The sequence below is a fragment of the Aythya marila genome (genome assembly GCF_965140915.1).
Source record: "Aythya marila genome assembly, chromosome: 1".
In the NCBI taxonomy this organism is placed as follows: domain Eukaryota; kingdom Metazoa; phylum Chordata; class Aves; order Anseriformes; family Anatidae; genus Aythya; species Aythya marila.
In genome coordinates this window covers 52738129-52762859 of record NC_139042.1, presented here as the reverse complement: position 1 = coordinate 52762859, position 24731 = coordinate 52738129, and the positions used below count along the sequence as shown (strand labels likewise).

At 37.7% G+C, this 24731-nt stretch overlaps 1 protein-coding gene across 1 annotated transcript in view; it reads right to left on the bottom strand.

Annotated features, from left to right (window-relative positions):
- The window catches only part of GPC6 (glypican 6), a gene marked incomplete at both ends in the record, with an annotated part of 807337 nt that extends 782948 nt beyond the window's left edge, over nucleotides 1-24389 (bottom strand). Inside the window, one exon of the mRNA XM_082782952.1 lies at nucleotides 24044-24389. Within this exon, the coding sequence (XP_082639078.1) occupies nucleotides 24044-24389 (346 nt within the window). The remainder of the gene's footprint in view (nucleotides 1-24043) is intronic.
- Between the last annotated feature and the right edge of the window lie 342 nt (nucleotides 24390-24731).

Here is a 24731-nt window from a genome sequence, read left to right as displayed (position 1 = left end):
AGGGTATTATAGGGTTCACTTCTGTGAGAAGAATCCAGAAGTGAATTCATTCATGTTAGGGTCCCACTGCTGGCCAGAGCCAAGCCAATAAGTGATGTTGTTTGCGCCTCTGTGTGAGCATATTTAAGAAAGAGAAAAAAACTGCTGTGACACAGCAGCTGGGGGAGAGAGAGGAGTGAGAAGCAGCCCGGAAGACAGCAAGGTCAGTGAAGAAGGACGGGGAGAGGTACTCCAGGCGCTGGAGAAGAAGTTCCCCTGTGGCCTGTGGCAAGGACCATGGTGAAACAGGCTGTTCCTCTACAGCCCATGGTGTACCACACTGGAGCAGGGTTCTACACTGCAGCCTGTGGAGGAGACCATGGGGGAGCAGGTGGACCTGCACTGAAGAAGGCTGTGGAGGACCCTTGCCAGAGCAGAATCCGAGCCAAATCTGTAGCCTGTGGAGAGGATCCTATGCAAGAGCAGGTGACCTGTCAGGAGCTGCTGCCTGTGGAGGACCCAGGTTGGAGCAGTGTGCTCCTCCTGATGGATTGACTCAGTGGTATGGATCCATATCTGGAGCAGTTCTTGAAGAGCTGCTGCCAGTGGGAAGCCCACTCAGGATCAGTTCGGGAAGGACTGTATCCTGTGGGAGGGACCCCATGTTGGAGTAGGGGAAAAGAGTGACTGAGAAGGAGCAGAAGAGACAAAATGATATAGACTGACTGCAGACCCCATTCCCCAATTCCCCTATACTGCTCAGGGAGAGGAGGTGGAAGAAGGTGGATGGGGGGAAGGTGTTTTGGGCTTCTCTCCTTTGTTTCTCACTTCTCTAGCTTGTTAGTAATAGGCAATAAATTTTACTGTCTCCCTACTCTGAGCCTGTTTTTCCCATCTTGATAATTGTTGAGCGATCTCCTTGTCCTTATCTCAATCCTTGATCCCTTTGCATCGCATTTTCTCCCCCTTCCCTTTCAAGGAGGGGAAGTGAGAGAGTGACTGTGGTGGAGGTTGGCTGCCCACCCAAGTGAAACCACAACTTATAATGCACAACACCAGCATGACAACTTCAACAGGATGGAATACTCAGAAAATGTATCAAGAAGAAAGACCACAATGAATAAACATAAGAAAAAGCTTCTGTACTTAATCTTTGAAGAGATTAAATAAATTAGGAAACTTTAATTTGAAAACCAGTTACATTTAGATTTTATTTTATGAATAATGTCTGCTGTATGCTTGTCTTGGAGTAGACCAGCTAGTTATGTCTCATTTTATTTCTGCCTTTTCAAGATGATGATGCAGACTCTGCCTATATCATTTATATGCGATCATAGGTTTGGGGGATGGGAGTAAAGTAGGAGAAAAACATATTATCTTTTTTTGTGTGTGTGTTTTTTTTTTTTTTTCTAGTATGCTCCTTGAAGTCTACTAGGGCACCAGCTATAGTAATTATGTCAGAAGACAGGAGAGGAGGATGAGAGAAGATAATACAATTTCTTTAGAATGCAAGGAAGGCACAAATGAAATTAGATGTGGGCAATGAACACATTTCAGAATTAGAATTTAAAATTAAGCCTTGAAATTAAGCCTTCAACATGAAAGATCTGCTTCTGGGAAAACCATTTCAGTTGTCAGTTGCTGTGGAGACAGGTAGAATTATGGAGAAGGAGGAGCATTTATGTTGCCAATGAGTCACATGTCTTACTGATACCATACTGCTGGCTGGTACAAGGTTATGGAGCTGCAGATAGAAGCTGCATTACATGCTGCAAACTTCAACATAATGAAAAATGTTCCTGAGATTATGAAAACAAAACCTTCCTTCTTGTGACAGAAATAATAATTATAGGAAACAAGTTTCTCCGTGTACACACAAAATGGTTAAAGTGGTAATCTGATAATGTAGAAGTGGCTTGTGCCAACTGAAAAGTAAGGGATACCACATGATGGTATGTCTCCTAAACCTGGCAACTTCTTCAAATTGTGTAATTCAGTCTTAACTCTAACCTCACTAATAAGTGAGGATGAGGAGATAAGCTAGCTTTCTCTCGTTCGTGGACTTTTGAAGGAGGTCTTGAACTTTGTAGTATGATAACCACAGAAACTCTCAAAAGGAGACAGAAACAATAATAAACTACTCAAGATTAAATGAAGATTCTAGTCTGCTAAAAGTAAATCATTCTAAGAGCAACATTTGAAATAAATAAATGCTTTAGCTTTCAACTCATTTTTTGTGGTGTGTTCAAAATAAGTCTGCATTCTATTTCTGTATGAACCTGGCACGTTAATATACTTACAGCAGTATTTTAGCAGCTGCCGCTTGAACTGAATAAACTGTTTTTTTCACCTCTCTGGAAGAGTTTATGCATATACCAAGCATTAGCCCTTAAACTCTGTTTTTTCCCAGCCTTTGCAAGTGACAGGTCCATGCCACTTGCAAAACATGTTTTCTCATTAGTTATCTCTTGGTCCCCTGGTGACCAATAGTCTTGGAGTAGAATAAACTTCATAAAGAATAGGATCTGTGAGTTAAATCCCCAACAACCCTGTTCATGCATGTATGAACCTGCGTCTCACTCAGATGCTCAGAAGAATCAAATCGTATATCATCTCTATTACTTTTTTCTTTCCTAAATGCCCTTCTGACTTTCCTTTTAGCTTTCCTAATTGAAAAGTAGTATTGTGGTGCTATTTTGTGTATAATTTGAAGCAAATCTCCTGATTTTATCAACTGGTCAAAGTTACGGAATACTTAATTGTGCAGCTGATCTAACATTTTTCATCAAATTGTCCATATTAACACAGTCCCTGTCCATTTTAACACAATTCTCACTAAGTTAATACTTTACGAATACCAGGGAAAATTATCACAGTGCAAAGTTTCTGGAAAGGACTTTTCTTTTAATGAACTAAGACATGATTGAGCAGAGCAGAGATCACAGGGAGACGAATGTGTATTTTATACAGAAAGAATGTGTATTTTATACAGAAAGAATGCAGAACAAGAAGAAAGTCTAAATTCAATACACCTTCACTATAACTTTTATATAGAGTCCTGCTTAAAGATCATTATGAAAGTTAAGAAATTTAATATTTAAAGAATAAAACCATTTATTCTGTATCTTATGCATATGTATCACAATAGTGAACAATACAGGTCTAAACTGGATTTAGAATGGTTAAGATTGGGTATTTTTCAGTCTGTAGGACACTTTTATTTTTTTTTTTTCTAGTGGAAAGTGTTTTGTGAACGGAGACAGGACTTGAGGCTAGAGAAAGGATAATCTTATGACGTCAAGAGCATTTCTCTGGAGCACAACATTATACCACTATTTTTGCTACAGTTTCCTGCATCTCAGCCAAACTTTCACAAATGATTTTCCATGTACATTAATACTTTTCTAGCATCCAAAATCAATTATGATGGAGCCTGATATGCAGACGTAATACTTGGAGACTGCAGTTGAAAGTATTAGTACTGCTCTGAAAAGGGTTAAGTACTCTTTCAACACAAACGGAGCATCTGAAAATTTAAAAACCACATTTCTTGCTCATCTGTGACAGAAGAAGATCTCAGAAAGCATCGTGAAAATAACGGGGTTTTACTAAATTTCCTGATATGGTAGATATGCAAGAAAAGGCTATGATAATATTTTATAGCCTTGCCTAAGAAAAAAAAAAAATAAATCAAATTAAATCCAGTAAATAAGAAAAATAAAGTAATTGTATTAGCACTATTGATAAAAGATCACGTACAAGTATTTGTGAATGATTATACAGCTAGAACTATCTTCACTCATACATACAAGGGAGCTAAACTAAAGTTCCTGCAATTAAGTATCTATATTTTTCATAAGCAATGATACAATTCTAAGTTTCTAGTAATACACTAGGATTTTTGGCCCTGCTTGAGAGCTAATGTAGTATTTTGAAGTGTTTTAAGGAAAAATATATGCTACAGATACTTATGAAAATCAGTAAACTAGGGAAAAGTGCATCACTAAAGACTGTACTATTCTGTATTTCATCTATTATGGTCTTGACATGAAATATGTACTGGTAAACTATTTTTGGAATGAATTGAGAGCTCTGTGTTTTCTGGGAGGGAGGAACAATATCTAAACTGACAGTGAAACAAGATTTACAGAATAACTTTTGAAAGAACAAGCAGGAAAAAGGAGTTAACACCAGTAATGATTTAGATATTTTACTTAATAGCCCTAGTACAAGATCAAACAATTTGTTTAGCTTTAGCCAAGTGATTACAGACAACTGAATGCAAGCGTGGGGAAGGGTGTCTCAAAAGAAACAGGATATGTGTGGGTTTTTTTCTCCTGTTTGCTATGTTTTAATATATACATTTTTTTGTAATATTATCAATGTAATATTATCGATGTCCCTCTGAAACATAGCAACTGTCAACAACCGGAACAGTAAAGATGCAGTGAGATTCTGATCCAGCATACCACTCCATGTCATTAGTTTTGTTTCAGTGGGTTCCATCTGAGCGCTAACAGAATAACTTGCTGAAGGGGATTGAAATAAGAAGTGATGTGCAGCTGCTGTCTGCATTGCCTTACAATATTTTATATGAACAATATGAACTGTATTTATATCACCTACTTGAGACAGATAACGTGAATGTTTCAGTGCCTCAGATTTAGGCACCTTACTGCAAGAGTGATTCAGATGGACTATGCTGATGGTCTAGACTCAACCTGTAGCTAAAAAAGAAAAAGCAAGAAGAAATCTGTGGTTGTATAAACATTAGCAAATAGAGCACTGCAAAAAAAAAACAACCTGAGAACCTGACATCCACACTACACATACTAAAGTTTTGAGATCTATTCTGATCTGGGACTGTGGATTTGAGTATCTGGTAATAATTGAAGTACTGGTTAACCAAAAGAAGTCTAGCTTTTATTCTCAAAGACATTTCTCTTTGTTCTCAAAGACATTTCTCTTTGTTCTTTTTCAGGTAGTTATGTTGTGTTCATGGCAGAAACATATGCTGAGAATCAAAACCTTTAAAATTACCTTTTCTTTATGAGATCATGAACAATTTATATTTAACAATTTAAGTCTTTGAAAAAATGTACTTGATTGAGCGAGAGTGATTAATTATGAGAATAAAAGCAACAGGATAAAAGATGTGTTGAAGGAACTAATCACAACTATGAAGTTCAGAGACTAGGAGTACTGTCAGAAATACTCCAACAAGCACTTGTGCCTGATGAGATTTTGAAAGCAAATACAATTCTACAGAGTTTATATGCAAAACAAGCAAAAACAAATTAAAGCCTCACATCCGAAGAAAGGTTACAGCTTGCCACTTCCTTCACCTCTGTTTCCCTCTGTGTGCTATTATATGCTGCTTGTGGAGTGCCTCTTATCCTTCCTGCACTTTTTATTTCCCATTTGCTTCCTGTTTGATCCTATTGCCAATGGGCTTCCAAGTATTTTTCTCTTTCAATTCACCTCTTCTACTTCTCCCTAGAATCATAAAGAAATACAAATTCAACCATCATCTCAGTCCAGTCCTCATATTTTCCTCTTTTTTTTTTTTTTTTTAACCTCCATTTCTATTCAGATTGAAATCTTTTTTTTTTTTTTTCCCTAAAACCTTCTGATGCATTAAACAGTACATAATAATTTTATATAGTGATCACAGTTCCTCGTTCAGCATTTGTATATGTATTTTTTGTGTCCAAAATCTGAATCAGTAAGAACTATGAACTTTTTGGAAGGAATTAGTAAGTAGTATGTTTGTTTGTTTTAATAAACTGTTTCCTTGCTGTACAGATATATATAGTAAGAAGCCAAAAATCAGCACTCAGGGTAGGCTGTTTTGCTTACAAGGAGTCAGTAAAATAGTTGTACCTTGACCGTGTATTTTTTTAACATGATTTTAAAGTCAAATAAATCATGGTTAAACAAGGTGCGGGGAGTACTGCAACAATTTAATGTTAACAGAACAATGTGTAAGAATGATTTTGCTGATACACTAATTTTCACTTTCCATGGATTCATATTACACTACCATATTATTATTATTATTATTATTATTATTATTATTATTATTATTATTATTATTATTATATCATTTAATTTTTTTTTTACTGTATTGGTGTTTTTCTCAGAAAATTTTGATATATTTGCCTGTCACCAAGCCAACAGTTAGGACACACCAAAAACACCAACAAATACAGTTAATGCCTATAGGCAATTTGCAAGCCAGGAGAGGAGATTAAGGTATCCGTAAGTAGATCTGTTAGGTCTGTTATGCCATGCATAGACTGATTTAGACTGAAGTTACATCTGCCTTTGGTATTCATCACTTTTAGGTAGTAAGAGTTATTTCTCATAATCTGAAACTATCTTCTTTGGTCAGAAATTGTATTCTTTGCTTTTTTTCTAATATAATAGAGAAATTATACTTTTTGTTGTAACTTTTTTCAAAGCTCATGTATACCTTAAAAATAACTGTGGGGATTGAATATTCATTTTATATTTGTGTTTGATTAAGTTGATTATTTTTCAGCATTGTTCAACAGGATGAAAAAGCTATTGGCAGCACTAGGTGTCTCTGCTCCAAACTTGGTGGAGTAATTATGAAATAATGGCATTAAAAATTACCATGCTAATGAAAAATTGAATTTTCCAGTCCCAAAATACAGTATCCTTCTTTTCATCTTAAGAGTCAACATCTCAGTAAATGGTATATGAGTAGTGTTTTGCTTGGAGCTAGCTCATTTTCACGGCAATTTTGTCAGGCTGCAATCTAGGATAATGACTTTTTTTTTTTTTTTTTTTTCCCCTCTATGTTTTGAAGAGGATTTTGACTTTTCTGATTACAGCAGAATGACAAAATAGTACATTTCAACATGTTACTTCCACTTCTGTCTTACTACTGCTTTTTTCTTGTTTTGTCCTTTGTCTGTGTTGATCCCAAAGTGCTGATAATTGATAAGTAAAAATACATTTGTACATGTACAGCCTTTATTATTTATCCCTCCTTCAAGCATGAGGGGGAAAAAAAAAAGGTAACAAATTTCTCATTCCTAATTTCTTCATTTGATTTCCTATCCATTCTCAGACAGATTTAATACCATCATCTACTCCAAATCACATTACTCTCTACGTGGTATAAAACTAAAGAGAGCAGTGTTATTCAACATAAGTAAAGTTATTTTACACAGGAGTGGTTAAGGATGTTTTAAGGATTGGGGTTGAAATATCTGACCTTGTGTGAAGTTCAGAAACACACTTACATATGTGTGTATGCCAGGTTGGCCAGCCTGAGGATCCCACACTACAGGTCTGGTGAAACATCCTTACCTGGGCCCCACCATACCACTCACAACTGAGTGGGACATCACCAGTGCTTTTAATACAACAACCAAGACTTGAAGATACAGAAAAGCTGATTTGACTCAGACTTATTTGACAGCAGAGCAGGATAATATATTGTCTTCATCACCCACCAGTGACCCCTCATAGAACTGTCCTTTCTGCTGGCTCATGAAGCTGCCTCTGCATCTTTTGGGCACATAACGATTTTAGCATGCAGATCCAAGGACCTCTGCTGTGATGGGAACATGAGGGACCATTGGTGGCTTTCAGATCCCTTTTGACAAAGGATAGGAACGTACCGTTTTTAAGTGTTGTAGTCTATAAATTAAATAAAGACACGCATTATATTGGGGTCAGAAAATTACTTTGTAAACAAGATTCCACTATTGTCAAAATTTGCGCAACACATAACTTGAAATTATAAAAGATTATTTCAGTTATTGTGTCTTTTCTTCTTGCAAATATTGCTGGACTTGAACTTTGTGAAGGAACAAAGCATTTAGGAGCACAAAGCACACAAGTTTGCTCTTCAGAGATATGTGAAAGTAGAGGAACAAAGATTGAAGGAGCTCCCTTCTGTATCCACAAGGATAAAAAGTTTCTTACATGTTGGTTTAACCATTGAGCAAATAATTAAAATTTTCCAGAACAAATAGTCCAGGAAAAACTCAGTACAGAAACAAGTCCTGGCCCTTCTAAAATCCAAAAGTTTTGCCATATACTTTGGCAAAACCGGTAGCTGGGAAAAATTTCAATGATAGATCATGAAGAGATGATTTCTGAAACATAGATAAAGCCAAACTCGTGTCTCACAAGCTAAAACTGTAATTCTAAGACAGGTTGACAGAAAATGCACTGGAAGGAGACTAAATCATGAATGTAAGAAGACCACACTCAGTAACACTTTTGGTGTAACTGGCAGATAAAGCTGCTGTTTGGAGTGTCAGAAGCAGAATATTAAGATAATTTGAAAATAATAATAATAAAGCATTAGTAAAAGACTGAGTAATAAGAAAAGCAGCATGGAGTGAAGCTACTGAATATTTATGATCAGTTTATATTTATAATAAAAGCAATACAAATTAAATACAAAGACCTGGCAATGATCAGAGGACAATGAATGAACTCTAGTAACCTAGACAGATAGAGGACATTGAATTGGCAACTCTTCTGACAACTCAAGGAGAATGACTGGTTGTTAAGACTTTTGTATCTATTATGAAACAAGCAAACAAACAAAAAAAGGAAAATCTTTTTCTTGAATGCTCTGTGTACAAAACAGGTTTATTGTCCACAGAGGTAAAGGACTCATCAAAGGATGGGTACAGAAAGAAGAGCATTCTGAGACCATGTCAAAGCTTTGAGGTGTACTGTGGGGGCTGTAGAGATGTTGAAAATGCACAGCATATTTCAGGAAGGACCACAGAGAGGAAATCAGAAGGGACTAAGTGGAGGGACTTTCAAAAAGGCATCACACAGGACTGATGAAATCCTTAGTCACTCAGGAAAACATAGTCAAAGATATGTGATAAATGCATCATGTTAATTTCCAAGTTAGCATTAACCTAGTTTCTATAAAATGACTATAAAATTCTTAATAAGAGAGGCATGATTCCAGTTTTATTTTTGGATGAATAGCAGTAAGGAAGGAATTCCGTCAAATAATCTCAGCCTTTTATGTTCACCCATCATCATTCCACCATATATACACATCCTTAGTCATGGTTATATCTATGTAACTGCATGAGAAATGCTTCTTCAGTTCCTACATCTTCCTGTGTTACAATTCAGTAGCAAAATGAACATAAAACTACCTCAGTCCTCCCTGCCCACTCTGCATCCTACTTTCTCTAAAAATAAAATATATTATTAGTTGTATGTATTCTACTATTTTTCTCATTTTCTCATTACAAAGCTCCTCTGAAATTTTCTGCATAAGTCCTGAATGAATATAATGTCCTGAATGAATGAGAATATAATGATGTTAATCACAAAGGAAAGCTGTTCTCATTTATTTTACTATTGCCTGAAATAACCTTGCCAAAATGTTTTCCATCTTGTTAATTTCATTTTAAGTATTTACCTTCAGTTCACATTTATATACTGTTTAAATTGATGTTTGTGCTGTTTTCCACATGAGAAGATTATTAGAAGGAGTAGGAAAGATCATTAGTGAAGGTCAGCAAACTACAATCAATAGATTCATCACATCAGGTATATCGATTCATCAGAACTTAATTTCCTTAAACTTTGTGATATTTGGAACATCTCTTGCATTTAGATGAACAGCCTCTGGATTTTTTGAAAAGTGGTCCAATTAAAAAATAATGAAGCTATTCTTTCTTAAACTGACTCATTATCCTGGTGGTTTCAAACAGCATCTTAGAGCTCAATTTTACATCAAATTATCTTGTGCCTTTTGGCCAGTGGTACCTTTTTAACCTTCTAAGGTGCTTCTGAAGTCAAGTGATTTCCCCAGGAGAAAATATTAAAGCTGCTGTTATTCCCACTGTCGAGATTGTATTTAGGCTCAGAAAGCAAATAAAACTTATAGTGAAAACAGGCAGAACCCATGGGACGTTCAAGGCCTCTCTTCTACCTTAACCTTAATGGAACACCTGAATAGTTTCGTCTCAAGCAAAGAACACTAAGATTTCTGCTGCTAAATCTCCATGGAATACTTTCTTTACAGTGTTATTAATAATAATAATAAAAAAAAAAGTAAATAAATAAATAATTTAGAATGAAAAACATTCTTTTGGCAGGGGTCTATGAACTAGGAACTCCTCTACCCACCTCCCACTCCCACTAACAGGAACAAAAACACCTTCCAAGTAACGCCTTCTCTCTTTCATATACAAATTTGAGGAAGAATTAACCCATTCTTGGAGATACTAACTACTGAAATCTCACATTTAATGTTATTCTTTATATATTTCCACTATTTATTTCTGTGCATTTCCAATAGTTACACCCACTGCTTTTTCACAAAGACTCACTCCAGCGGAGAATAGAAAATATTTCCTTGTAGGCTCCTACACCCACAATTATTGAGGATTCTGCTCAGTGGGAGTAGGCAAGACTTAACCCTCTCAAGCTGTGTGATTCCTTGGAACAAAACTGATATATCAGAAGGGATTAAGTCATCTGAGAATCTAAAAGTTGAAGGGTGACTTACACCAGAAGTTGTGTTAAACCAAAGTGGGCCCTAAAGAACCTCACTTGTCAACATACAGATGCTTCTTTTTAATGCAGTTTGTTCGTTTAGAGTACTTGAAGAAACAAGGCCTGTTATCACTACTGACAAATCCTAACAAGGTAATAGTAACATCTAATTCACTCTGTTTTGTCCAATTTAGGATATGCAATGCAATGAATTTCCCATAAAAACCCTTGGAAGATTATTCCATAAACCAAAGCATTTCTCAAACTGCTTTAACATTATTGGTGACTGATTGCAATCTAGCATTTGATTACTAATAATTTAAATAACATTACCAGCACAGAAAGAAAATAGGAATTGTTAAAATATTCCACAAGGAGAAAATAAAGGAAACAAACCTTCTATCCTCAGCTATTTTCAAGTTGTTTGAGATTCTTTATCAAGAAATTTTCTAGATATGCAATGTTTTCAAGATAATAGCAGTGTTAGCCTACTTTAAATCTACCTCATGTTTAAATAGATTTACTATAGACAGATTTCTCCTTGTCAAGAAAAAATAATTTTTACATCCTGATCTCAATCACTTTATTGAAATTCTTTTGCTTTGCATGCAGTAACAATTTATTAGGCAGAAACAGAATGAAGAGTGCCCTCACCTCAAAAAAGGGTTCCAGATCCACCCCAGTTGTTTCAGTCAGTTTTACACCTAAACACTTTATACCCAAAAGAATTATACATTTATTGGGCTAGAGCCTAAAAGACTGTTTCAACTCTTCCAAAACAGTGTCCTGCTATGTGCATACAAACATGTACAGAAACAAACATTGCCTCTGGCTTAGCGAATATGCAATTATTCATGCACTATGGAATTGCTTCAAAAGAAAATATCACATGCATACCTCCAGAACAACGAAGATATTTTCTCAAAAGTTGAGAAGTGACAATTCAAATCTCCTACTCATCACCCTCATTCTCAGGAGTGTAGTCTTAGGTTAGATTCACTGCCTGATTACTCACCACAATTGTTGTTATGCGTTATATCTCTTTATGCACTATATCATGTAGCCTTAGATACCTATATGAAAACTCCATCCTGCAAGGCAGGAATATACCTAAAAATAAGAGGTTTTCCATACACACAGAGTTGTCCTAACTCTTTTTAGGAGCATTAAATATTCCAGAAACACAAGAAATGGTAAAAAAAAAATATATGATAAAAATGATAAAAATGTAAAAATAGTGAAAATGGTTAAAATATAATAAATGGTAAACATTTTTTTCTTCTTTTGAAATATGGAGGTATGCATTTGTCTATGTAGAAAAAAAAAACACAAAATATTCTGAGCAGAATAGAAAAGGAATGATTTAGAAAGGAGTCCTCCATAAGCAGTTGAAAAAGTAATCAGAATATATTCTTTAGATCGTCTTTGCAAATTAACTCCTCACTCTTGAAACACATGCATACAGCTCTCCTGTAGAATTAGATCAAGATTTTTTTTTTCTATAACTCTTTGTTTGAATATTAATTTGCTGCTACATGTAGAATAACTTGGTAAATATCTTTGCTCCAAAGAGCTCTAAATGATTAGCATTTGCAGATCTCAGAGGAAAAAAAAAAAAAAAAATTATAAATAAGAAAAATGTTTATGGAACAAATACTAGTAATATTTAAAAACATGTTTTTCATATTGATATAAGAGTATCAAGACCACAAATGTGTACTAATCATAAAATGTAACTGCTAACTTACTATCATCTTGAAAAATGCTTACCCTACCCATTTTAAACTGGCTCTTGAAAAACAAACAAACAAAAAGCTCATATTTGTGAATTGAAACTAATTAAGATTACATGCAAAGGTATAGAAACAGTACTGTCTTTGGTTTTATTCTATCAGTTCTTTCAGCATGACTCATCTGAACAGTCATTGCATTCAACAGTTTGATCAGCTGCTAACATCACAGAATGGAACAAAAGATTAGCATTTATGTATCAGCCATTAAAATGATGAGCCTAATTTGCCAACTCCATTAGTCTTTCTAGAAAGGTTTATTGTCTGTGCTGTACAATAACTGTAATAATGAAGTTGAAATGACTATAAAAACTAACCTAAAACTATATAAATCAATGGCAAAGTTACATGCAGGATTCTTTAGCCCAAGTGCAGTTTATGGACCTGTATCTCATTCATTCAGCAACACAGACTAAAAAACTGCATGAATCTGCTCTTTATAATTTTATTCATCTTTCATTTGATTTTGTTCATGTTTCAGAAAAAAGAAAAAAAAAAAAAAAAGGGTCCATTAAGCACGAGGGATGGCATTGGCCATCCTACCACCAGAAGAATAAAAATTGTTCTAGAAGAAGCAAAACTAACAATTAAAACTATACAAATGTTAAAAAGAAAACTGGACCTCACTTATGATCCAAAATGTGAAAAAAGCTGTCTTGTATATGACAGAATTTCAGCATAGTTTTTGAGTGATAGGGGCTGTTCAGGTGCATGAGTATATACAACTATCCATACACTGTGTTTACTCATAATGCACAGACTGTAATATTTCCAAGTGTTCTTCTCAGAAGAGAAAGCATTAATCTCTTGGGTAGCAATTGGTATAGATGAGCAATTTCAATCCATTCATCAGATATGCAAAAATTCCATTTGGTCAACAATCTGTATTTCTGTTTTTCCATCAGCAACTACATTTAGTACACAAGATGCAAGCAAGAGTATGTGGTTTGCCCAGTTTCTGTACTGATTCTGCTGTGAACAGTGATTTACAGTGTCCAGCTGGAGCTGTTTTAGTGAAAAAAAACTTTTTTTAGAGGAAACTCAGACACTAAATTACTAATTAACAAGGTACAAAGATGCTTCCACAAAGGATCCATCAATTACTCCAGTAATCTCAATGGGATATGAAGCTGGTGCCCTTTAAAAGGACAACTGAAAAATTAAGCAGTATATTTACTTCCACTATATTTGTTATTTAAGTAATAGAAAAATATTGAAACAATATGTACATTGCTATTTTATGATCAAGTGACATGTAAGTCTCATGAGTTAATGTCATAAATATAAAATATACTTTTTTTTTGTAGAAAGGACTGCACACTGTATTTGCTCAGTGGTTCACACAAATTATAATTTTGAATTCTGATAATCTATTGCTTTACTTAATTTTGCAAAATAATAATAATAATAAAAAGGAAGTTAAATCTCAATTAAATTCTGCCACTCACTGCAATTAATGGAGATGGGCAAAAAACAGTTTTGGCAGAATTTGACTAAAAAAATCCTTGTAACAAGTGTGCATGTGTGGCACGACCAATCTGATTCTGGTCAATTTATACATGGCTTTCAGTACTATGTCTTAGTAATTAAAGAAAAAAGAGGCTTTGGAGTTCTCATTTGAAGAATGGTACAGGATTTCTGAAGATCAACTTTAAGAACAAACAAATTGCTTTTTCAGTGTTCAATTTCAGGTAGCTGTTCCTTCATCAGCCAGGCTACATTGCAAAGACAGGTGTTTGTATTTAATCAATGCATTTTAGTTATGTTCCAGGTATTCAATTAACAATGCTCATTGCTAGCCAATAGCAAGCATGATGGACCATCTTGGAACAGAAGCAGTCAAGGAATATTGCTCCTGGCTTTTCACCAGTTCAATAAATAAAGCTCCCCTGTGCTGTTCTTTTAAATACCTTCATTTTTAAATTAGATTTTGATTTTCTGCTCAGAAACAACTGTATCTCTGCTGAGCTATCACAACCTATTTTGCAACTTTGATTAGCATGATCTTTCCACCCACCCTGCTTTTTTACAACTGTACTGCTAGCAGAGTATAGACTGCTTCACAAAATAAACAGTAAAGATTTTATTAAGGTGGTTTCTTTTGCAGGCCAACTTTGCGAATTTCTTTTACAAACTGCATTAAATATGTACATGTTATGCAAAGTTTAGACTAGATAAGAATATTGTAAATTGCAAGGACTCTAATTGTTTAAAGAGAATATGGTCTGAGTCAGAAACTGTTCAAGAGGTATTTTCCATATCTCTCAAAAACACAGATACTGATGATGGACAAAATCCTATATTGCTAAAGTTTTAAAGCCAAAAGCTAATATAGGAGAAATAAATATTTATTTTCTGCTTATACTGTGAGTCAACTTTTTGAAACTAAATAAAATGTAGTCACTGTTTGAACTCTCAGCTTCTTTCTTTGTCAAACATTGTGTTAGTTTAATAGCTTTGGAAAACGCTTTGTTTGGCCACTGGACACTGGGTGATCATCATCCCTTTACTTTGACAGATCACTGCATTGTTTGAATTTCCTGGGAACTAGAACACATTTAAAAACAAGGGCATTGATAAATTAAAAAGCATTTAAACATTCTGCAACAGTTTCTGGAGTTGGCTGACTGATCACTTATTACATGCAAGGGTACTTATTACATGCAAAGAACTGTTCTGCTTCTGTTTTAAACAATTTATATTTCAACAGTACCTCTACCATAAGCTCAATTTTATTTTACGTGTGGAAGCTGCATATAGTTGTGAATGGGTACCCTCAGGTGTAGAAAAGATTTAAAACATGAAAATAACAATAAATGGCAGTATATAAACCTGTGGACTAATAATCCAATCCATTTGCCTCATAAACCACAAATTTCAATATGCAATAAAATCAGCAGACACCTAGTAAACTGACCACATGAACATGATAAGAAGCAGGCAGTTCCCTAAGCATTCTTACTATGATCACTCAGACCAGGCAGATGTTCAGCTCATTCAGTTTTGGAGAACAGATGACTTTACTAGTACAGCTTGTCAATTTTGGTGATGCAGTAATAAAGTCAAGTGCAAAAGTGAGGATAAAATGCAGGAATGCTCAGCTGTTGGTAATTTCTCCTCAATTATACCATAAAAGTACTATACTACTGGCACATTGCATTGTGCTGCCATGTGAAAACAAACAAACAAACAAACAAACAAATAAATAAATAAATAAAATATTTCACTTTCAGTTTCATGATAATCTTAAGGTACCTACCAGAAAGCCACCATCAAAAGAACACATTTAACCTTTCTGACAGAAAACTCCCATCCAGAGGGTTAGGAGTAAATGAAAACATACTTTGACAGTCAGAATCCAAGTCTTTTGCAACTTTTTTTTTTCTTCTTCTTCTGGTAGAAAGGAAGTATAACCTAGAAACTCAGAGCCTGCTCTCTGAGGTTATGGAGCACAGTTAAATAAAGTTATGATATACAGAACTGTGCAAAATCTGCATTGTTCTCTCTGAAACAAGGCAATTACATATCACACATTGAGCTTGATTTATCAATAGTTTTGCTTTCACAAAGTATACGAAGCAAAGAAAAAAGCTCTGAAGGAACCATTTAACATTGGAAATGCCAAAACATCTTGAATAGAACTTTTTCCATTTTAGAGATTTGGACTGATCAGGCCACCACAATCTGCTTTATACTGGATATTTAACCACCTAGATGATAACAAAAAGGAAAAATCTGACTATACAGACCAAGTAGGGCTCAAAAAAAAAAAAAAAAAAAAAAATGGACCATCTCTGCTCCCTCCCTTCTTCTTTGTATCCTATTCATCCAAAACTTTGACTAGAATGAATGCACTTTTTTCAGCCTGGTTGCCTTCTCCTCCATAGGGTTTTAACTATGAGAAGGACCTTAATACCTAACCCAATGATTGCAAAGTGACTTGAGCAATGAGAGAAAGAAGTATCCCCATTCATGTTTCATTCATTTTCCAGAAACAGTCCGCTCTCCAACAGTTCATTCTACCTTATATTTTCTCCCCTGTTCTCTAAGTCAGCTTTTTACTAACCTCATTTCCTCTATCTAGAGCTGTATTTTAGGACTCCAAAGCCACAGATGGCAACACTCACAGAAATCCAAAACTATAACACAGATCAATGTGGCATTTAGAAGGCAAGAGAAAGGGTTGTTCTAGATTCAAATGCTGCAACCATAAATACCAACACTTTATCTAAAAAGTTACCCATTACATGATTGAAAATGCCAGAAAAATGAAACTTAGAAAAGAGCAATTGAAAGAGAAACATTTACAGAAGATAGGAAACTGTATCCTGGACTGATAAGAACCTACAGCAAACATACACAGGAGTCTGGTGGGAGCCTCCCTGGCTATAACCATCAATCAGCACAATCACACTTTGGATAGGATAACTGCACATAAAGATCCTTTCCCTAATATTATACTTCACTTCTTAAAACATAATTCAGTTTAAGAAAGCCACTCTAGTTTCCTATATTAATTACTTTTTATGGGCTGTAAAAGGAAAAATCCAAGGTCAAAAGGGAGCCCAATAGCCCAAAAGCCAACTGCAAACATCATATGTGACAACTGCAGTGAGACACTCACAGACTACATTTTGCCAGATTCGGAGTACTTCTATATACAGTAACAGTTCTCACAACCATGGCAGAATCCATATACCTACTCACGCTATACCATATTGGTGTCTGATACCCAGCTGTGCAACAGCCTCACCCCACGCGTTGACTTCCCTCCAAGATAAATTCAGACGGGTGTCTCTGCAGTGTTTAGTATGTTAAGCACCCAACCCATAAGTCAGTTGGACATAGCCAAAAATACCAGAGGCTGCCACCACAGATATGGCAAAAGCTACTGCTATGGAGGTTCAGGAAGAATCTGTTTCTGGCAACAGAAAGGATTTGTTTTTTCTTAGAAGACAGGTTGTATTGCTTACTTCTTAGTCAAGCATGAGCTTTGAACTAATTAGATTACCCAATCCACAGGATTGGCACAGGTGCCTTGGCCTTTGATCTTTCTGACATAAATGAACTGAACTCTGCGTAGTTTTTCATTTTGCTTATGTTTGTATTTGTGTGTGCTTGGGCATGTTTTTTCAGAGTGCTCCTGTAAAATAAAGTTTCAGCTGGATCACAAATACCTGTCCTGGTAAGTGTGTAGCTTGCCTGTTTTTTCAGTGCCTAAATGTGGCTTTGAGGCCATTCCAGATAAAAGTCGTGCTTTCACCTTCATGTATGCATGCACAATACATTATTCTGTAAAGCATACTGAACTGAATAGCCCTTGTAAGGCACCTGTTAAAAATAGTTGAGACTTCCACTTATTCTGGGAAATTTTCTCTGCTATTTTAATCCCAACAGGTCACTGAGCAGGTCCGAGGCTCCATTGTTATCAGAGTGTCTGTAGAAATGTTCCTTTCAGGAGAGGAAAAAAAAAATAGCTCTCAACGCTCCGTATCCTTTACATCTGCTGCTCAGCTGGAAACGCTGTTAAAAGGCCATTAGAAGCTTAAGGTAACAGACCTCGCAGGCTGCGAGAGCCAGAGAGCAATTTGCTGTTTGCGTTAGGAGCACCGGCCCTCGCCGCTCCCTCTCCGTGGACCGAAAGCAGCTCCTGTCGGGAGAGGTGGAAATCAATCCCCCGCCGGGGGGCTCCCGGCCGGGCTGGCGAGGGACGGCAGAGCCGCCTCCTGGGCGCGTCCCGCCTGTGCAGCGCGGAGAGGCGGCTGCACGGGAAATGCGGAGAAAGCCCTCCCACCCCGCAGCCGGCCCTCACGCCTAGGGCAGGCCGGCTCGCCGGCGGGTAGCTCCCGCAGCCCGCGACACCGCTCACCCCTTTCGGGTTCGGAGCTCGAGAGGCTGCGTAGGAAGGTACCGACGCTGCGCTTAGCTCGAAGAAAGAGGTCGCGTTAAGTGAAGGAAGTTCATATGAGGGTGCTGGCGGTCTTTGTGGCAGCCTCCTAGGACACGGGCTGAAAAACGCTGTGAGGGAAAGGCTGGGTTTGGAGCGTGTGCAGCAGCTCTGTAGCAATAAACGGTGAAGAAAGCAAACCTTCTTTTCAGAAGGCTTTAGGCTGTTTTTACATACAGAAGAATAAAGTGCTATGAATTAATAAAGTGCTATGGCAGGCACATGTTTTCCTGCCATCTGCAACACATTTTAAATTCCTTTTGCATCTTGTAATATATTCTCTCTGTTTAGCATAATAAGTACTCTGCTTTTAAACTCCAACCTTTAAATGCTGTTCCTAGGAATTTGTGGAGAAGTATTAATTCTTTTACACATATTTAAGCTGCTAAAAAAATTATGTCTGGCAGTATGAACAGTCAAAACCACAGAATGAAGGCTCCCATCCCGGGGAGATAGCACCCATTAACCAGGTATGAAGGGTAGCATAAAGTTCATTGAAAATGTAATTTCATTTTGCTAGTAATGGGAGTGCTGATACTTTGATACTGTAATGGAGTTTTAAGCACCAAGCTTGTTATTTCAACTAGAAACTTTAATGTAATTATGCATTTTCACTTTGCTAAGCAGAAAGGAAGATTAGTATGCATAGTTTTCTTACACATATCGTGGGGAATAAGACAGAGATCTCTGAGTGATATTGCAAGATCCTCAAGTCATTCAAAGAAGTGGCAGGTGGTAATTTTAAAGACAGATTACCCAGGAAAGCTTTTATTGTTGATCACTTGTTATAAGATTTGCCATTTGCAAGTAATTGTACATTCAGCTGAAACTGACCTTTTATGAGAGCCAAGTGGTAATATAAATGAAATGAATATATTCTTTATTGCAGTAATATAAAAAGAATGGCCTGAGCTTTTAACATAGTGCTTGACCTCTCTGATGTCTGAACACCACCTAATCTCAGGAGTATTTCACAATAGCATATGATGAAACCAGTACTAATACAGCATTACAACAGTTTAACACAATAGCACTTAAAAGTGTGGAAAATATTATAGCTTTAGGTATGCTTTTGGATTATAAATCAAACAGTTTATAGAAAAAAAAAAAAAAAAAAAAAAAAAAAGATAATTAGAGTACCATACACTGAAATCCATCATTACACTAATTATTAAAGCACTGCTACTTCTACTTTAAATCCTCTTTTCCAAAATACACTACCATAAAATCAGATCAGAAAACTCCAGATGCTAAAATTTATAATTCTCAGTCAAAATCAATTATTTATAAGCATTAAAAACATGCTATTTCTCCTCCAAGGCCCTGATCTTACAAAGAGTACTTTCAGGTTTAGATGTGCATACATAAGTTGTTTTCACTTTAATAGAACTGGTCACATACAAACCAATAAATATGCACAACAGTGATAGCAAAGCCAGGTCTTAGAAAAACTATACTCCCTCCTTGCTAAATGCACACATGCACTCACAATGGGAAAATAGGGCACGTCATAAGGGAGTGTGACCAGAGAGTCTCTTGCTGTTGTAGTTACTGAAATCATGGAGGTGAGAAGCAGTCATACACAAGGTAGAGGATACTTTTACAACAGGGTTAAAACAAGACAAGCACAGTAGATTACATCAAATTCCACATCCATCTTAATTTTCGCCACTAAATTCAGGAATGAATTAACCTCCAGTGGCCCAATTCAGATTTCACAAGTTTGCATTGATTATATTATTGATTTCAATAAGGCTATTCCTTTTTTATACTCATGAGACAACTACACATGGTTTCTTTGAATCCCCATTTGTTCACAGAATTCTCAGTGACATCAGTAAAGAAACAGTAAAAGAAAACATTAATTAAGAAGCACTTTGACATGGACATGGTCAGGAGAATTTTCCACTGTTCTTCTGTAAATCTGTCATTACATATTAGAACTACTTAAAGCAAAGAAAAACATTCATATATTGGAATATTTGGCATGGACTAATAGCTCAATTGCATGAGTGACTACTGAGTTTATTTTTATTATTATTATTACCACTTTAGAGCTACAAGCAACTGTGTTATGTTTGCTAGTTTTCTTCAGCCAACACCTCTAAATTATGCCAGTATGAAACCCATTCATCAAAGTACAATTTCAAGTGACTCCTGACCTTCAAAATGAAGGGTTTGCTTCTGCTTTCATTTCAGTTACTTTCACTATAGTGTCTATGTGTTGCCAAAATCTCACCTCATTCATCATCTGCACAGAACAAAGCCCTCTAACTTCTTAAGAACTATTTAGAATTCAACATCTTTATAGAAGAAACACTTCTAGTGTTTCTTTAAATACACTATTAAATACATTATTATTCAACATCTATTAAAAAAAAAAAAAAGGCAACAAAACAAATCCGACAACAGAACAGTTTGAGGTAAGGACTCCACCTTTAACTTTGATGTCTCATACTCCTGGTTTCCCTTACAATGCTTACTTAAAGTTACTAAAATCATGGCTGGATTAAAAACAAGTATAGTTAACAGATATGTGATGTGACTTCACTTTTGAATTAACTTTTAGGTGACAGATTTTCCTAGACTGAAACATTTCTATAAAGTCATGAAGAGCTCTGCTCAGAACTCCTGAATATTGGATTACAGTAGCATGAACCTGACAGTTCAATTCTTTTTCAAATGCAGGATGCTCAGTTCTATAATAGGACAGATTTTACAAGGATATCCCAGTGTACGACACAAACTACTGACACCCACCCTGTGACTGATGCTGGTTTTGCACAGAATCAGGCCCACAGCAGCATAATACATACACAACAAACTTTCCTCTGTCTACCCCCTCATCATTCACAGGCAAAGTTCCTTTATTGAGGACTTACTTCCTTTGATGACCTGTGTTGTAAACCATCTTTATATGTCATACTCAGTGTAGGTCACAGCACCAGAATTTGGTGATCAGACAAGATGTTATATGCAAGCAAACTGGTTACAAATAACTGCTATACAATTTCATTGAACAATTTAGCATTGTTATAAAGGCATAGCAGATGACCATAATTATATCACTACCAACTTCAACACATTTCATTTGTAATAAAATACAGTAGGCAAACCTTGCCTTACAGTGCACAAACAGGTAGCTTTTAAAATCCTATACTTCCACCTTCTCCATTCAGCATTTTATAGTGAATGCTGGTATAAATAATTTTACAAAAATTTATAAACAAGTTTGTTTTTGTTGCTCCTTTCAGCAGAGGGGTACCTAGCCTCTGTGTGTCCATAGCCTCTTTTATTTAAATAGACTGTTGAGCTCTTCGCATGAGTACATCTGTGCTACCACTTCAGTTTATCCAGTTTCAACAGTCCTTGCCAGAAAGTAGCTTTTTAACAAATGACAAATGGAAACATATGACTACTGCTAAATCAAAAGACATCAACCATACTGTGTATTACTATTTTCCATCATATAACCAAGTCATCAATGAAAAGTCTCTTAAAAACACACTTGTTCAGAAATATGAACATAATTAAAGTACTCTGAACTCTTTAAAACATGGGGCCTTTGACAGACTACACTTGTTTCATAACAGTAACAAATTGCTTTTTTAACCAAATCAGCATGGTGGAAAAGGACAGAAAGAAAACAATTACTCTGAAATCTGTATGTTAATTGCTTTAATTAAGCACTTCCAACATTGTGCCTGGTTGCAAATAGGTAGCTTTCACATTAACAAGATCTCATGCTTCACAAGCAGTTATTATAAAACCTCTCAGCACCACAGGAAAAGTGTTCTCTGATACACACCTTCAACAATCTCAATCTTCCAACAACTGAGTAGCTACACACAAACTGTTTTAAAGTTCATACACCTATACACTAACTAACCAAAAGTCAGATAAGCCACAAAGAAAATAAACAACTTGTAATAAGAAGTGCAGAAAACAATAATTCACACCTGCATAAAACATAAAGTATGTGTTCCTTGTAAACCTTAAGAGGAAACTGAAAAGTAATTTTAGATTTAACTATTATTAAATATTTAGCTACCATGAGTCTTTCTGTATTGGTACATGTTAACAAAAACTTGCAAACTGAGTAACCAGGAGAATTTCTTAAAAGTGCATGGCATCTTTGCTTTGAACATTCAAAAAATAAGTAAGACAATAAAACTGGTCTGTGAGCTGAAAGCAACAAGTGTTTAAACAAACTTACTAAAACACTGAAATTCACTGGAATTCATTCTCCTTTAATTATGACAGGGAATATACCCTGACATATATATGACAGGATATACCACCCTGTCTCCAGGCAGATGGAGTAACAACAAGCAAAGTAACATTGAGTAACATTAAGCAAAGGGAAAGAAAGTATGACCACAAGGTCACAAGAGAGATTTCATAAAACTGTGCATATAACAACAAGGAACTTAAGCAGAAGTTTTTAAATAAGAACACAGAAAGACCAGACAATTGGTGAGCCCAAGGGATGAAGGTGCCTGTGGAACAGTAACATGGACAGGCCCCACTCTCTCCCACTTTGTTCCAACACATGTTAGTAGGTCAGACCTACTTGTCCAAAGGAACCACCAGGGCTATGCAGAGACGGGATCTGTTATGCATTGGCAACATGGAACAAGCTTCCTAACATTTTTGTGAAATACATCTTCACTGTCCTAAGATATTCCACATTTATCATTCCTCTTGAAAAGTGCTAAATTGTGCACAGTAAGTAACTGTGGCTTTATTTCACCTCAGGAAAAATGTACTGCTTCCAACTTTAAAAAGGAAGCAAGCTAACTGAGGAGCATCTAATTCACTGTACTAACAGCAAAATCTAGCAGCAAAGCGTTAGTGGCAAAGCAGAAACCTTTCTTAGGGCTCAAGCAGTCCAATTTGAGCAGCTCAAGCTCATGCCTTCTCATATTATTTCTCTTTTTTTGTCATGCTCTCCAATTGCTAAAGGATTATCTGCCTCGGACATATTTTCATTCAATCAGTTCCAAAGATGCAATATGGATAAGGGAAAAGCTGGCAAATAAAAATTACAATTGTAATAATAATAAAACACCTTTTGTACGTAGACTGAGGTATAACCTGTTGTAGGCATGTTTCAGCATAAGGAAGAGCTAACTGACAGGCTGCCCGGCGTCTCCGGCTGCGGAGCGGGGGGGGGGGAAAGGGGGGGAGATGGTGCGGAGAGGGGGATTTCTCTCCAGCAGCTAATGCTTCTGATCTTTTTGGGCTGCGCCTCCAAGAGGCTGGCCTCGCCCCGTCAGAAAGGGCAGCGGCGGCGGCGGGGGCACGGAGCGGCCGGGGACACAGGAGACAGCCTGCCAGCCTCGGCGGCCCCAGGCAGGGCTGCCTCTCCCCCCTCCTCCTCCCTCACGCCCCGTCCCCGCTGGCAGTGGGCAAAGTTATTGCCCCCTGCACACAACGGCAGCAAGAGCCACTGCGGAACAGCTTTCTGCCTCCAGCAACCCGGCTGCAACTCTCAAGAAGTTTCTGCAGGCGAACAAAATCGCTGCTGAGGCTCACCCGCGTCCTCATTTTTTTCCCCCTTTTCTTTCCTTTTTCTTACCCCCACCCCCATAGCTTTTTTTTGATGTTTCATAAACCCATTCATTTCTTTACACGCGCGCGCCCCGCCGGCGAGCACCGGGTGCCCCCGGGAGCCGGCAGAGCCGCTCCACGCCGCGCACGCAGCCCAGCCCCGCATCCGCGGCGAGTGCGCGCAGCTGGCTGCCGGTGACACCCCTCCTTCCACCACCACCACCATCACCCCTCCGCGACCCCAGCCCCTTACCTGCGATCTCCTGGTAGGGCACGCTGGCCAGGCTGAAGCCCTTGGCGCTGTACGCCTGCCGCACCTCGCCGCAGCTCCGCGCTTTGCTGTCGGTCCCCGCGGCCGCGGGCGGCAGCAGCAGCAGGAGCAGGAGCAGCCCCGCCAGGGCGCAGCGCGCAGCCCCCCGCGCTGCCGGCATGGCGCGGCGCGCAAGTCCCGCGCAGCGCGCAAGTCCCGCGCCGTCGCCGCGCAGCCACCGCGCCGCCGCCGCGCCCCCCGGTTGAGGGGGCGGCGGCCCGTGAGCCCCCCGGCCGCCGAGGCAAACTTTTGGGAGGCGGGGGGAAGGTGGTCGCGCACACACACTCATGCGCGCACGGTGCGCAGGGAAAGAGGCAGCTTCGTCCCTCCGGCTGCTGGTCCAAATGCAAAAGGGTCTCGCCCCCCGCCAAAAAAAATAATAATAATAATAAAAAAAAATTAATGTGGTGGTGGGGAATCTGGCTATAGGTGGTGGAGATTGACACCGCGGGCGCGTTGCTGCGAGCGGAGTCCCGGGTCAGCGGCGGCGCGATCTGCCGCGGAGCTGCGCCTGCCGCCTCTGCGAGGCTGGAGGTGGTGGAGAAAGCAGCCGGCGTGGGGATGGACTGGACAGCGGCTCTGTGCGTGCGTGTGTCTGTGTGTGTGTGTGTGTACATGTGCATGCGTGTGG